At 48.0% G+C, this 14,924-nt stretch overlaps 1 protein-coding gene across 2 annotated transcripts in view; it reads left to right on the top strand.

The window, feature by feature from the left end:
- Positions 1-14,924, top strand: part of MMP17 (matrix metallopeptidase 17) — a 50,013-nt gene that overhangs the window by 22,328 nt on the left and 12,761 nt on the right. Inside the window, exons 1-3 of one of the 2 annotated variants that reach the window (XM_032199200.1) lie at positions 4,945-4,964; positions 8,513-8,645; positions 9,991-10,117. In XM_032199200.1, coding sequence (XP_032055091.1) covers positions 4,956-4,964; positions 8,513-8,645; positions 9,991-10,117 — 269 coding nt within the window. In that variant the 5' untranslated portion in view covers positions 4,945-4,955. Of the gene's footprint in view, positions 1-4,944; positions 4,965-8,512; positions 8,646-9,990; positions 10,118-14,924 lie in introns of those variants that run through there. The other variant, XM_032199199.1, reaches the window with a different exon arrangement.

The following is a 14,924-nucleotide window of genomic DNA, read 5'->3' as shown; positions in this document are numbered from 1 at the left end:
TAACACAAGTTCTCACCGAAAGCAGAGTCTTCCTGGTAGCCACGAGAAAATGCTGTGGACTAATGAGATCAAGTTAAATTATTCATTTCAGTGTGGTTGTTTAAATCGCTAAAGAATTTTGTCATGTTTTGCAAATTGTCCAACATTTTGTCATGTTTTGCAAATTGTCCAACATTTTGTCATGTTTTGGGGGTCTTTTTTATCTCCCTCTGTTCAGTGGGCAATTTCTTACAGCTCCCACAGCCTGTGGTTGTTCCTGAAGTATTTCTGAAGAGTTCCTCCTGCCTGCTGTTTTCACCTTAGGGCTGGTCACCTGAGGACTGCGATATTATTGCTTCCTTTTGATTCAATAGCCTTGCTCTTGAACAGAAGGCTCTTCCTTTTCCTTTTTTTTTTTCCTGTTCAGCAGTTGCCCACAGCATCAATAATTGTTCGAGACACTCGTACAGCTAATAGAAAGAGCCTGTCAACAAGAAAAGCTCATTGTAATACTTCTGTTTTAAAGAGCTTGTGGGAAGCAACAGAGCCAGCCAGGTAGCAAAGGTGCTTTTCCTGCAGTCACACAGACCCAGGGATGTAAGTGGGCTAAATTCTTTCCCAGATGGATGCTCTATTTCACACTCCAGCAAAGCTTCGGATGTATTGATTTCTTAATGTCACAATATTTTCTTTGCTAAAAACTAAATGGGAAGGAGCACCTAAGACCCAGCCCGAGGGCTGCTGAAGTGAGTGCAGGGGCAGCATCTGCTGTCGGCAGGCCCAGCATCAGCCCTAGCACGCAGCAATCGGAGACTTTGAATTCCCAGTTTGCAGGGGGTGATGGAATTTCTGCAGTCTCTCAAAAGGAGAAGCAAGCCGTGCTGTGAGCATATTTGAACAGGCAGTCTGCGTCCTGAGGTTGTCTTGAAAACCAAGTGTACTGAGCTGGAGGGAAGCGCAATGCTACAAGGGGCAGGAAGGAAGCCACTGATCTCATAACTAGTGAATGGAGCAGCAATGTGCAGCTGGGAGGATTTATCAAGGGAAAATATTGGCTTCTGAAAGTAGGGGGACAGTAAAGCTGTGATGGAGGTGCCACTCTAAATCCTGGGGTGGAGGCTGCGAGGGAGGCTGTGGATGGCCAAGGCAGATGCTGGTGGTGGCGGTCGTGCTGCAGGAATTCAGGTGCAGAGCCCGTCCTGGAGGGGGCCCTGTCCTAATAAAAGAGCCAGTAAGTGGAGTTAGTGAGAGATTTGCTTTGCTGTATAACAGCCTGTTCAGTTAGCTACCAGACGTGGTTTGTTTAATGACTGAAACCGAAAGAGTAGGAGCTCATCTCGGTGAGACCAGGAGGGAATATAGATGAACGCCGTTGTGTTCTCAATGCGCCATTGACTTTCCCTATGTCCTGCGAGCAGACGTGCTCTTTGGGTCCAATGAGACGGGCAGGCTCGCTAAGCAAAACCAGGACCTCTAAAGTCAGCCCCCAGGAGAGCCTTGCTGCTCATTCTCACTTTGCTCAAGAGCGATTTGTTCTTCTTTTCAAAGAATTCATCATCCCCTCACTCACCTTGGTCCCGATCCAGCTGGAGGATGGAAGTGTTTGGGAGTTCGCTGCGCAGTCTGCCACGATGATGTCAGTGGCCCACCATCAAATACTCAGGAGGACTGGAGATTTTAATTAACGTCCAAACAGCTGTGTGCGGAGAGGATCCAAGGAGAGCTGCCCTTGCAGGGTCACAGTCCTGGCTGGTGTGGGTGGAGAGGGCTTGTGGGGGCTTCCAAGGGGGGGAACAGCAGCTGCCCTCCCTGCCAGCCCCCTTGTTTTGGGGAGTAGATGAGGTGAAGGGCTTCAGCTCCCTGTTCCCTCGGTGCCTGTCCAGCAGATGTTTCCTCAGGAGCATTTTCCAGCTGGCTCTGCTTGCAGCAGCCCCTGGCTGCTCTGGACTCTGCTGAGTCTTTTGCAAAATTGTCCAGGAAACCACGGACGTTCCCGTGTCCTGTGCCCAGAAAACCCTGGCTTTGCAAAGTCCTGGCTTTGGTTTTTCTTCATACAGAGATGATGTGATTTCAGGGACAGAACCTCCTGCCTGGATTTATTTCCCCACGTTGAGCAGGGAGAGCTCTCCCTTGGTTACGTGCGGATATCAGCAGGGCACGTGGGGAGAAGGCTTCTCCTGGCTTCACAGCTGCTGGAAGAACTGCATCTGGCGACGTTTCATTTAACTCCTTCACACCACATCCGAGGCTCGGAGTGATCCGGCCGTAGCGGGGAGCTCAGAGCAGCCCTCCAGGTTGCTCTCTGCATCCTCCAGGATGGCAGCAACCATCCAGCCAAAGGGGATGCCCAGGAGCACAGAAGGGGCAGGGCTCTTTTCACGGGTTGCATTCAGTGACAGCTTACGTGCTTTGAGCTATTGCTGTAGCGAGATAGAAGAATGTTAATTCAGTCATGTACCTAGTATCCCTTTGCAGCTCAGTTGACTGTTACATGCCAGGACTTTTTTCTTTTCAAATAACTAATTAGTGACAAGGATGTTTCACCATGACAGGCAGCATTATGCAAAACTATTTGATTAAAAAATAAAATAATATATATAAAAACTATTCCCTGAAACTCCTGTTTTGATGGTTGTCTGGAGTTTCCATTACACAAAAATTTTTGCATCATTCATAGCCTTTGCATGGAAGTTTTTGGAACATGATGAAAAAAAAAAACAGTGTCTGAAACCCCTCCAAAATCCCTGGCATATTAAATCTCCACAAGGAATAATACAGTTTTATATTGAAAATACAGGAGAAACTGTATCTTGTTTTATGTTTTGTCAGTTTTTCTTGCTCAGGAAAGAAACATAAACCAGCTCTAGTAAACATTGCTCTGTGCTGTGCTATTCTGCCTGTCTCGTATGTATGGGAATTGATTCTTTGATCTGCAGTACAAAGAGATTGAAAACACTGTTTCTTTGGTCCACAGAGAATTCCTTCCTGCTTCTGCAGCATCCCTTGATTACCTCGGTGTTTCTGGGAAGGTGCTCAGAATCCATTCAACCAAAGAGATGCTGATACCTTGTGTAGCACCCACGAGGGCCTGGGGGACGTTGCCTTCCAAATCCCAATAATATCATTTCATGCACATGTTGCACGGCACGACACGTCATTCCTCAAATCCCAGGAGAGCAGCAACACATGCACAACCCTGCAAGCAAGCGTTTGAGGATACAGGGGAGCCTGAGGCATGTCCCACAAGGCCTGCAGGCAGCCAAGCTAGCATCTGGGTGCTGGCCGACAGCGAGCCTTGTCGGAGCAGAGATGCTCTCCTGCAGGTTCCGTACTGACCTGGAGGTGCCACGTCTGACGTCACCAAGTTGTACAATTTGTCTGCTGCAGACCGTGCCGTGGGACCTGCTGTCTGTGAGAGCTGTAGGTCATGGCCGTTTGCAACACCTCTGTTGTTAACCTGAGCGAGCATTTAAAGCAATTGGGAGGGAGAGGGCATTGTTAGCAGCTGCATTAACTTCTACCCTGGACTCTGCACACAGCCAATTAAAAAGCTGTTTGGATTCAACTGGCCCCTCCAGCATGAGCTAATGAAACCCTTCCCGCAGTTCAGCAGTGGCAGAAACAGGCATCCTGCTTCTAACCCAAACGGCACTTTTTCTTCTAATGAATTAATCAGCTGATTACGTGCATGCAATAGCTCATTAGAGAGGTGCGTGTCAACCTTTGGAAGAAAATTATTGGCTTTGCATGGCCCAGAGGCTGTTACATCACAGGAACACGCTCCTTGGAGTATCGCAGCACCGTATGTGTCGCTCTAATTAATGGGCGTTGTTCCTCAGGTTGTTTGATCTCATGAAAATTACTGTAAAATTTGAATACTGTAAACCAGTGAAAGCTTGGAAGAAAAACTCAAACAGCCAAAAGCAATTTGCCTTTAATCTAGCTTTCAGTGGTGGTGATGTTTTGTTTTGTTTTTTTTTATTATTTAAATAAATAAATAAATAAATAAATAAGCTTCAACCCTATTTAATGGTAGCAACAGAGATAAAGTGAAGTGTAATTTGGAAATTAGTTCTGGATGTTTGAGTTGCAGCTTTATTTTAGTGATCTGGGCCATTAACATTGGTGAGTAGGGTGTTTGCCTTTTCTTTCTTGCCCAGCATGAAGCTGGCAGCATCCCATGCCTTGCATTTGGTGGTGCCCATGCCCCTCATCCTGGCAGAGGTTGAGCCGGGTGAAGCGGGCTGTTGTGTCCTGATCTCCCTAAGTATGTGGAAGGCATAAAAATGAGAAATGTATATGTATTTTTCCACGTTGCTGAAGCTTTCTGTGTTGCATGGTGGCTGTCGCTGAGGCAGGGCTGGTGTTTTTGTGCTGGGGGTGTCCTGCTGGCGGCACCTCTGGCTCAGGCTAACGCATCAGTGTGGGAGCTGATACAGGGGGGAGCTGGTCCCGTGGTGGCAGAGACTGGTGCGAAGCTCAGGGTGCACAGTGGTGTCTACAGAGTGGCTGGGGACAAGCTCTGCTGTGCTTTGGGGGATGCGACAACTGAAGCGGGAATAAAGATCTGCATCTCTGAGCAAAGGGAGTCCTGTCAACTCTGAGGGATTAAGGCTGTTTTTTTCCTGGATGTTTATGCAATATCAAGACCCTGATGTTTTTGGCTAAGCTTTAGCAACGTGGCTATTTTAATAATACAATAGAACTGGCAGAGTTTTTCTGTTTGTCCTGATTTTGCTGTTTATCCTGTTTATGCTCTCCTCATTATCCTGAACTATGTTGTCTTCTTGTAAGCACCAACCTATGACCCTTAAGAAGAAATCTTCAAGAAGAAAAACTTGCTGACTGAGACTTCTTTTTGCCTGTGGCAGTTGAACGAGCCCATCAGCTTATATAATATTAATATTTGTAAAAGCAAACTTACAGAGCTCATAAATCTTCCACAAAAGAGGGACAATATCTACATCTATTTCAAAATGAAGCAGGTAAGTAGGTTTTAGGACAAAAGGGTATTGATACAAAGGAAGTGGAGATATGAAAGAAATGAAATTGCCATTTTAATCTGAAAATTAGCTCTGTGATACTAAGGCTTTGCTGCTGCTGCTGCTGCTGCTGGAGCCAGCCTTTTACTGTGGCTCTGGAGAGCCCCAGTCCCAGATGTCTCCACAGCAGCATCTCTCCCTGGCCTTTGGTTCAAATTGCCTAAGGAGCAAGAAAGTCTGAAGCTGAAACTGGGCTTGTTTGCAGAGCAGAGGACAACTTCATGAACAGTTTCCCTAACTTTGTGTCTTAAAAAAAAAACAAAAACAAAACAAAACAAAACCTACAGTTTTGGCTTCTGTTCCCGATTTTAAGGCATGAAGCAGACTTTTCCCCATTAGGCTATGCTCAGCAGTATGGGGAACTCAGACAAGAAAAACTGATGCAGCTTATTTTTAGCCAACGACACGAGCAAGCTGCCTGCAAACGTGCACATGGAGCAGCTCTGCGCAGGATGCTGCTGTTGTGTCATCATCACGGCAGCCGCTTTGCAAAGGAAGGTCGCTTTGAAGCAGGTAGGACATATTTTGCTGGGCACCACCTGCCCACCTGGAGGGGAGAGGTAAGAGCAGGCTGTTTGAGGGCCAAGGGGGCCCTTCACTGCCCCGCATGCCATCGAGGCAGCTCTTTCTGTTTTTCTCCTTCCCGTCTCGTCTCGGAGCTGGGAGCAGCATCAGTTATCAGCTCCATCTGAACGTTCTGGGGAAGCAATTTTTTCCCCTTTTGAAAACAGAGAGTTGCTGAAGCTGCCTCTTCTCATGGGATTAGGTCAATTTGTTTAACTCAGCACATTTTTAAGGAGAAGTTTTTATCGTGTCAACTCAGGCAAGAAATATATTTAAAGAATTTTAGCATTCAGCTGAAATCACGGCTTCATTTAAACATTTTAACTTAATGAGAGTTGGAAAAAAAAGTTTTTCTTTTTTAATTTAAAAAAGGTTGAAATACGTAGTGAATGTATTGAAGTTATCTCAGCGGAGGATGTTCTCATACTTTCTACTTATGAAAGTTCATCGGTTTAACTTTTGTCCTAATTAAGGACAAGAAAATATCTGAGAAGCTTTCACAGAGCACACCTAATTAGGCAGACAATTCCTTCTGGCATTTGTCATCTCCGAGTCCAGATGCTTTTTTCCCTAATGAAATTGTCTGCCCCAGCAAAGGTAGGATGTGAAAGTTCAGTGTTATGAATTAGTTTATTGGGAGAGAGCGAGCTGGCCAGTTCCTTACGTTGGTAGCGAGATGAAGGAGAGTGGTATAGCAGAGGTCTGTAAAACTGTGGGGAAACCTGAGGCATGATAATCATGGTCTAGATGAAAAGCCATGTGCAGGGAAATCAGGTGAAAAGCACATGCTACTTTCCTGTTCCTTGTGCCTTTTCTTGAGAGCTCTCCTTTTGCTCTGAAGCAGCCAGTGGTGTTTGTGCTCCCTCTGTTCCTTCAGATCAAGAAAGAGACAAAACCTTGCCCTCAGTCAGAGCAGGTCTTTGGCCTGCTGCTACCTCCTTTTCCAGGAGGCAGGGGCACAGCTGAGCTCTGCAGGTCTCATGTACCCATGGCTCTGCTGTCCTTAGAGGAGAAACGGCACCGGCTCCACGGCTGGGGGAGAAACCAAATTAAACCACACCATCCTCATCAACTGGTGGGCCAACTGCTGAGTTCCCTGTCACAGCTGATTTCTCAGGAGCAATCAGGAGTGAATTGTGTCTCTAATTTCTGTCACAAACATTTTTGCGATGCAATGGGGCACAGAAGAGCAATAAGAAGGGAAGCGAGTGCCAAACTTGGCCCTCAGCCTGAGGGCAACAGGAGGCTGAGATGCTGCTGGTGCTTCTACCAGGCACTCGCTAACAGGTTTGTGCCATGAATCAGCAAGAAATGGCAGGATACTCTGCCTTCAGTAATACACAACCTGCTGAAACAAGGCAGCCAGGAAAGGGGTGGGGAAGGAGGAGAACTGCCAGGGAGAAATTCAGCACAGGAGCCATGCTCCCCGATGACGACGGCTGGTGCCACGGCCTCAGCAAGTGTTGGGAGATCTGTCGTAAACCTTTGTGTGAACGGTTTGATGGGGCGTGCTGGGGACATCTGGGGATGCTGTGGCATTCGGGATGGCTCTTGCAAGCGCAGAGTCTTTTGAATTTTAGTGGTAAGCAGATACAGCCTCTTGGCACTGATCTGACTACCGTAAATTTGTGGCATATTGACCACTGTGAAAGTCGGGATCAATAACAGTCTTCAAGAGGCTCAATGGATCGATGCTTCTTTGATACAGATAAAGCAAATAGAGGGTAGGTGTTTGTGGTGCTCTGCATGCAGTATTATTCTCTGCTGATCCTTCTGCTGAGGTAGGAGATATCAGCGAGCAAGAAGGCAAGGAAGGATTTACGAAGATAATTCACCAGACAGTTAAAAAGCAGTTGTAAGAAGGAGATTTACTGTGTTATTTTCATCAGTTTTAGGCTGAAAAGAGGAAGAGAGAGATCCTTGTAAAAGCACGTGGTGCCTTGGATGACAAATTCCTATTGAACAGCGGTGTTGGTTTTAATGAGGCGCTTGTGTCAGCGTGACCATGGGCATGCAGCCGTGCTGGCTCACCACGCAAAGAGGGGTGTGTGGGTCCTTCGCAGCCCCCCCTTGCTTCACCCACACCTGGCCCTAAATGCCTTAAGGCAACAGGCAGAGAGGAGCTAGGCTCACTGCTGGGCCTCCCCGTGGGAAGAGCCATCAGTCGCTAAGAGTGACTTCTACACCTCCGTGGTGTTTGCTCTGGTGGGCTTCATTTGGTGGCAGCTCCCTGACCACCACTGCTCAGAGTCCATCTGGGGGTGCCTCTGGACATGGGGATATTCTCCACAGGGTTTCAGCATGAGTCTGTCTGCGGCTCTGGGACAGGGCAGGTGTTCATTTCCTCCTGTGAACTTGGGTCTGTGCGAATCTCAACACTCAGAATGTTGTCCCCATTTTTGGGGCCTCATGGTTGAGTTTGTTTCCAGTCAAAGCCCTGCTGAGGTTCAAGGCAAAGCTCTGTATCCTCAGCCACCGGGCTGCACTGAGGGGACTTCAGAGCCCAGTGCCTGTTCCCTAATGGGTGACAGCCCTGTCCCCACCCCACAGGGATGCTCGCATTCCCCTCTCTGTGCTCATCCCTGCAGCAGGTTCCCCCCAAGCACTGCGAGGCAATGGTGTGACCCCATGGGCAGGGCCCCGCTGCTGCCACTATCGGGGATGGTTTGCAGATGGATGAGAAAATTAGATGTCAGCACTGGAATGCATGAAGGTCACCAGGTCCTGATACTTAAGCAATGTATACAGATCTGTTGTGACACCTTCATTTGTTAGCAGGGCCCACGCTGTTCAATAGGGAAGCCGTGTGTAAATGTGTAAATGGGGATGGTATTTCCAAGCAGAACAGGCAGGACCTTCAGCACTCCCCTTTTTATGCATTTATTTCTCTCCTTTCCCTTTCTCACCGCCCTTTACCTGTGTCGCAGGACTGGCTGATGAAATTTGGCTATCTGCCTCCGCCGGACCCCGTCACAGGACAGCTGCAGACGCAGGAGGAGCTGACAAAAGCCATCACGGCCATGCAGCGGTTCGGGGGACTGGAAGCCACGGGGGTGCTAGGTCAGTGGGTGCCAGGCCCTTCTGTCCCCGCTGTGGCAGAGGAGGGGGGATTGGCGCTGCCGTGCAGCTGGGTTGCAGCCCGTGTCTGACAGACGGCCGGGTTTGCAGCTGGAAGAGTAATTACATGGCTCAGGTGCTTTGTTGCCTTGTGCTTTCAACAACCTGAGGCAAGCAATTATTTCACCAGACCCACACACCCTTGGGGTTCCTGTCGTGCTTAAAATAGCTTAAAATAGCTCTTGATGTGTTCAAAAAGAAAAAAGACAGAGAAACTAAAGCTGATAGGTTGTTCTGTTCAAAGCCTTAATTGCAGCCTCAAATTGAGTTGAACAAAAATCTTGATTAAACCTCCCAATTTGTACAGGGAGTAATCTGGTTTCTTGGCCAGTGGGGCACAGGGCAAGGGAGGAGGAGGACAAGTCCTGCTGCTGGTGGCAGTGACCGTGACCGTCTGGGACGGGGCAGGTTCACAGCCCGGCATGGCTGGGACCATCCCCTCCCTATCCTCGTGAGGACAGGAGAAAGCAAGTTTTAACCTGGGCAGTTTATCTCCTCTCCTCCCCACTGTCCCCTCAGCTGGGCTGCTGCGGTGCTTGTGTAGAGCTGTCCCTGCCTCTGTTCAAGGAGACAATTAGAAAGAAGATGCTAATTAGCAGGCTCATCTCCGCGCAGCCCTCGCCAGCCCCTCAGAGCAGCCAGTGCCACTTGAGCAGCTGCTGCTGTGTCCCCAACATACTGACACTAAGACTTTCCCCTCCGCTCTTAATTAAACATGTGCAATCATTTCTCCTCCACCTTATCAGAAGCTGCAGGAGGCCTAGGAGCAAGGCCATACTTTTTATTGTCTCTGAGTTTGCTGCTTGGGAAGGGGGGGTTGCAAACATGACTTGGGTTTGCCCCTTATTTAAGGTAAAGAGGTGAAACCAGTATGAAAATCAGTGAATGTACAACCACCTGTATTTCTACAGGTGAGAACAGGGGCTTGAGGATTTCATTCAGTTTTTAAAACAAATAAGTAATGTGAACAGCTTCCAAATGTGCTCCTAGCTTAACAGGGATATAGTTTATCTACATGCAAACGTCTCTTGGCTTTGCCAGGGGAATAATGGCCAATTCACAGACAGAATAATTTACACTAAGGGGGCAGCTAACGCTTAGCCCAAGTGGCAGAAGGCTGGGTGCTGGAGCTGAGTATCACCTCCCCTTGCCCCAGCTGGTGGGTGTTTAGAGAGTGCTTTCAGCCCAAATCCGTGCCACAGCCGGTGAATGCCGGTGCTCTGGTATTTCTTAACCCAGGGCTGCACCTTCCTCATTGTGCCCATTTTTTCCTTTTCTCTGCCACCAGACGAGGCCACGCTGGAGCTGATGAAGACCCCTCGCTGCTCTCTGCCAGACCTGGCTGGCCCGGTGGCCAGGAGGAGGCGGCACACGCAGGCTGTGACCAAGTGGAACAAGAGGAACTTGTCCTGGAGGTAGGAGCTCATCCTCCACCAGTTCCGTGAGGCTGCGAAGAGACAAACGCACACACTCAGCTAAACAAGGCTTTGCAAAGAGTTTCGGTGTGGTGTGTTAGAGCATGTCCCTCTGTGCTCCTGGGACCCAGAGGACTGTTTGTTTAAAGCCTCCTCCTGCCCATCCCAGCGTGGGTTTCCACCCTCAGCTGTAGGACCCCAGCCCTGTGTGGCTGCGGGCTGGGAGAGGGGTGGATTTGGCCAGCAGGTTGGCTGGGCACTTTTTGCTGCATTGCAGCATGATTTCTCTGGAGTTCACTGGGACTTTGCGCTCTCTCAAGCAGCTGCCACATTTTTGGCTCAGCACAAATGGGTTTTTTATCTCACCTCACAGGAGGCCAAGGACCGGGAGCGCTTTCTGGTAGTGGATGCATTTGGTCCTTTTCTTCTAGTCCTTGCCATGGGAGAATATTTTTCCCCTAAAGCTGGTGAGCGATGTGTGTGGATCACAGGCCCTGCAAAACACAGAGGTTTAGGTCTGATTTCCAGGGCACCCCGCAGCCACGCTGCAGGTGGGGTCTGGAAATGGGCATCCTCCTCGTCCCTGTCCCACCGAGACCTGCGCTCTGAGACTCGTGTTTCCTCCCTCAAAGACCATGTGTGGTAGCGATTGTTCTAAGAGCTGCTGGTGTGCCCTGAGATGCTCAGGCTGTCCTGAAAACTCCTGTGAAAAAAATCCCATCAATAGATCTCCTTATTATTAATAAACTTCTCTTTGATCCTGATGTAGTCCCTAGAGCGAGTCCAGCTTCGCTGCAGTCACAAATCGGGTCTCAGCTGTCGCTGTTGACAAGTGTTGAATCCCTGGCCTTAACAGGGATTTGGTCTGCATGCCAGCACATCCCCCTGAGACCGTGTCTTCAGAAAAGAGAAATATAGAGAAATATAATTCAGCCATTAGCTTCAGAAATAAGTGATTTTGGCTTGTGGAGGGCCTCTCGTAATGGCTGGGGCAAGGGTGCTAAGGCAGGGAGAAGCCTGAGGGATGGCCCCAGCCACCAGCAGGCATAAACACTCTATCTGTCCACCAGCCCTGTCCTCACAGGTAAGAGGAATAACTTTGTGTTTCAGATAGGAAAAATTCCCTTTGAGTGAATTGGTAAAACCTGCCCTGGTGCCCTGTAAGCCTCTGAAGGCAGCACAGCAGCGGGATGTGCTCAGTTTGCTGACACCGGTGGCTGCTCTGAGCAGAGCCCAGTGGGGACAAACCCGAGCTGTGTCCCACCATGGGGCTGGGAATTGTGCTTGGAGCAAGGCACCGAAGGAAAATGTGTCTGGTTTTTCTGGTGGTCACAGCCCCAGGATACACCCCAGCCCTGCTGCAAAGAGTGTCATAAAAAAAAAAAAAAAAGAGAGAGAGAGAGACTATTTTATATGTCTGATATAAAAATTCCATCTCCTGACAAACTTATTTCTTCTTCTTTTCCTTTCATCCTTTCCAAGATCTTGGCTTTTGTTCAAGAAAGGGCTGTATTTTATGACTGGGAGCTGTATAAGCCAACAGAAGGCTATAGCATTATAGAAACTCCAGCATGATATTTACACCCAACACTTCAAATTAAAATAGCTTTTTAGAAACTGCCATGAAAATCTGCCAATAGAGGCATAAAGTTTTACATACTTACCTTCTACATATTGATTGAAGATTAAAAAAAAAAAAAAAAATCAAACAAAACCAAGCTCTCTTATGCCATGCATTTTAAAGGTGAAGAAAACTTGAACAATTCCAAGGCTGGGATAAAAGGGCAAGCAAAGCAGTACCAAAGGATGCTCTCAGGATGGGCACATGCAGTGGTGGAGGAGGCACTCCCTCACAAACAAGATTTTACAGGCACGCAGGTTGCTCAGCTTTCTTCTTTTTGTCTCCAGCACAAGCAGCCTGTGGGTCTGGAAGGCTCAGGGAGCAAAAACAGGAGAGCCTGCAGCCTGCACAGCCTCCAAGCATCCCAGCACAGCTCTAGGCACACTGTCTCCTGTGCCTCATCTCCATGGGAAGTTTCCAGGATACCAAGACATATGCATCTTATTTGCATGGGATTTCTCATTGTGTGGTACATAGGCACTCAGCTGATTAGACTGAGGTGGCAGTGGGCTAAATTTGGGGTTTGGTGGGGAGCCGTCTGCTGCAGTATCAGCACCAGGAGCTGCACCCCCCAGCTTCCCAGGAGCTTCCCCTTGTGTCTTCAGCCTGGTTTTCCTTTAGCTAATTCTGCTCTAGTGCCACCAGTTGCTTCTGGCAGAGGAGAGCTCCCAGCTTTAACCTCCATTTCTGCTCAGGTGTTCACTGAGTGTGGCAGCAGGGGACCAAGTGGTATAGGAGAGGGGCCCCAGTGGCATCTGTGATGTGTCCCTTGTCATGCTGGGGTAGCACCGGGTCATGGCTGAGCCTGCAGGTGTCCACCCTGTCAATTACCTCTCCTTCGTCCTCAAAAAAATCAATTTGGGTTTGTCAGGCAATCCATGACCTGCTGTGTTTGGTAGTTATCAGCATTTATTCAATCTCTCTGAAGTTTTAGGGCTGCACAACATGAAGGAGCTCTTTCATTAACCAGCAATTGATTTCTCATACATTTCTAATACTCTTTGACTTTCGTCTTTTTGAGGACAACGTCCAAAAGGGAACCTGGAAATCAAAGTAACCATTGGTATGGTTGGCCCTCCATAGCTGCCAGCCAGACCAGCCCTCTCTGGGCTCTGCTTGTAACCAGCTTGGACCCCAAGCTACTTTGGGATGGGACAAGAGAAGGAGAAGAGGGATACATGATGGACGGGCAGCAGCCGGAAATCTTGATCCACAGCCTGCAGTTCCCACAGGGAAGGGGTTTGCAAAGCTGGCACAGAGCAGAGAGGATAGTAGGGGTGTGGGGAGGGACCGGTGAGCTGATGCTGGCCTGCCCTGCTGCCCTCGTCCTCCGTGCCTCCCTGGTGGCCCAGCAGACACCAGCTGGAGGAAGGAGGTTTCTCTCTGATTACTCAAATCAGGCTTTTACCCGAGATTTGAGCTCTGTAAGGGGAGTCTCAGGAGGGATTAACATCTGAGAAGAAGGAACGCTGCTCTCCACTGGGTACCTAAGCACCATTTGCTGCAAATAATAATAATCAAGGTGGGAGGGTGCTTATTTAGCCCTGTGTGCTTTCGCGTTGTGCTGGAAATGTGCCTCCTTTTCAGTGGAACTGGGTAATGCAATGCCAACAAATGTCCTATCAGTATAATAGTCTTCTCTTAATCTCATTGAAAGCAATTAGCAGAGCTCCTGCAATCAAATCAGATACTGAGCTGCAAACTCTGATGGGATTCTCATGAAAAATAATGCTGGTAATGAATAAAGGATGTGGGGGCGGGGGTTCACTCACACCTGCAGCATGCTAATAAAAATGGGTCAGCTCAGAGGTGCAGGACCTTTTATAAGAAGCAAAGTAAGTGTTGATCCTGTTTATTCATTAATCTAACATTTCTGGTGTCAGGGATTGGAATGAATATGAATCATGTTTGTCTATTTAGACGTGGCTTTTCATCCACTGTCCTTTTACAATGGAGATCAGGTTAATTGTCCTAATTCCACAGCCGTAGAAGGTCGAGCAAGGCTTGAGGAGGAAAGAGCAGATAATGTCATCACATCTGAGTCCTTGCCCTGGGCACCACAGTCTTGGAGAGGAGGTCTTAATTCCTAGAATAAGCAGAGTGTGCGTTATGCATGTAATTACTTGTTCAGTAAACATAAGGGATGTAAAGGGCTTAATGAAGCCCAGAGTACTCTTCTGGAAGACAAAGATACTTAGTTAAGGAATATCTGGAAACCAGGTAACCTTTTTTGTATTGCAGAGGTTCACAATGGCACTTTAAATTACAGCAATAGCACATATATGCTGTGGTGTTAGCGGGCACCATGCTCTCCGTCTAGTTATTGGCAGTCTGCTCTGTAAATAAAAATTTTCCTGACAAGTGTCTTGTCTAATCCCATGCTCATGCTGTTTGTGTCACCGTGCTGTCTGCTTTACAGTGTGTTTTGTTTGAAGTCCTGTGATTATCCGGTGCTATGTGTATACAAACAGCCTTACTTTAGCTGTAAAGCACCCTCTTTGCCTACAGACAGCAAAGGCAGAGTTATGCCCAATTTTTGCTCTTCTGGCTGTGATGTCTATTGCCTGATTTCCCATTTCATCCCCAGCATCTCCAGGCTGGGCTTCCCAAGCTCATCCAAGAAACCATTAGGCAGAATTTGGCACTTCTCACATGTCTGTTTTTGCTCTGTCCCGAATTTCATGCTCACTAGCTTTGGCCAGGTCAGGAGGTGTTACCCACCTGGGGCTGCAGCTCTGAGGGCATGCGATAGGAAGCAAATACATGAAATCATGAGCCTCCAACTTCAACCAGTGAGTCATTCCTATTCCCCTTCACTGATCCATAGTGCCTAACAATACCCAAATCATTATTCGTCAGAAGAGCTGAGTGGCGTGACATCCCTTTCTGACACCTGTAATTACCTCTAGGGGTTTAGTCAGGTCATTTCTCCATGCTGGGGTGTAGTACTGAGTGATGTTCTTCCAGCTATATTATGCAGAGGGCAAGTGAGGTGATCATAATTGTTGCTTCCTCTTTTAAAATCTGTCAGGCCATGAATATTTCATGAACACTTTGGTTGGTGTGCTGGTACACAAGAAATAAAGTGGCCATTATTACTGGGGAAGAGCTGGCCAGAAATTTTCCAGCAGATTTGTCTTTTGTCAATAATTACTCAGTTAACAGTATATTTCCCTGGAAAGTGTT

This window comes from Aythya fuligula, chromosome 17 (genome assembly GCF_009819795.1).
Source record: "Aythya fuligula isolate bAytFul2 chromosome 17, bAytFul2.pri, whole genome shotgun sequence".
NCBI classification, from domain to species: Eukaryota; Metazoa; Chordata; class Aves; order Anseriformes; family Anatidae; genus Aythya; species Aythya fuligula.
The sequence above is the reverse complement of the archived record's forward strand: the minus strand, read 5'-3'. Positions and strand labels throughout refer to the sequence as shown.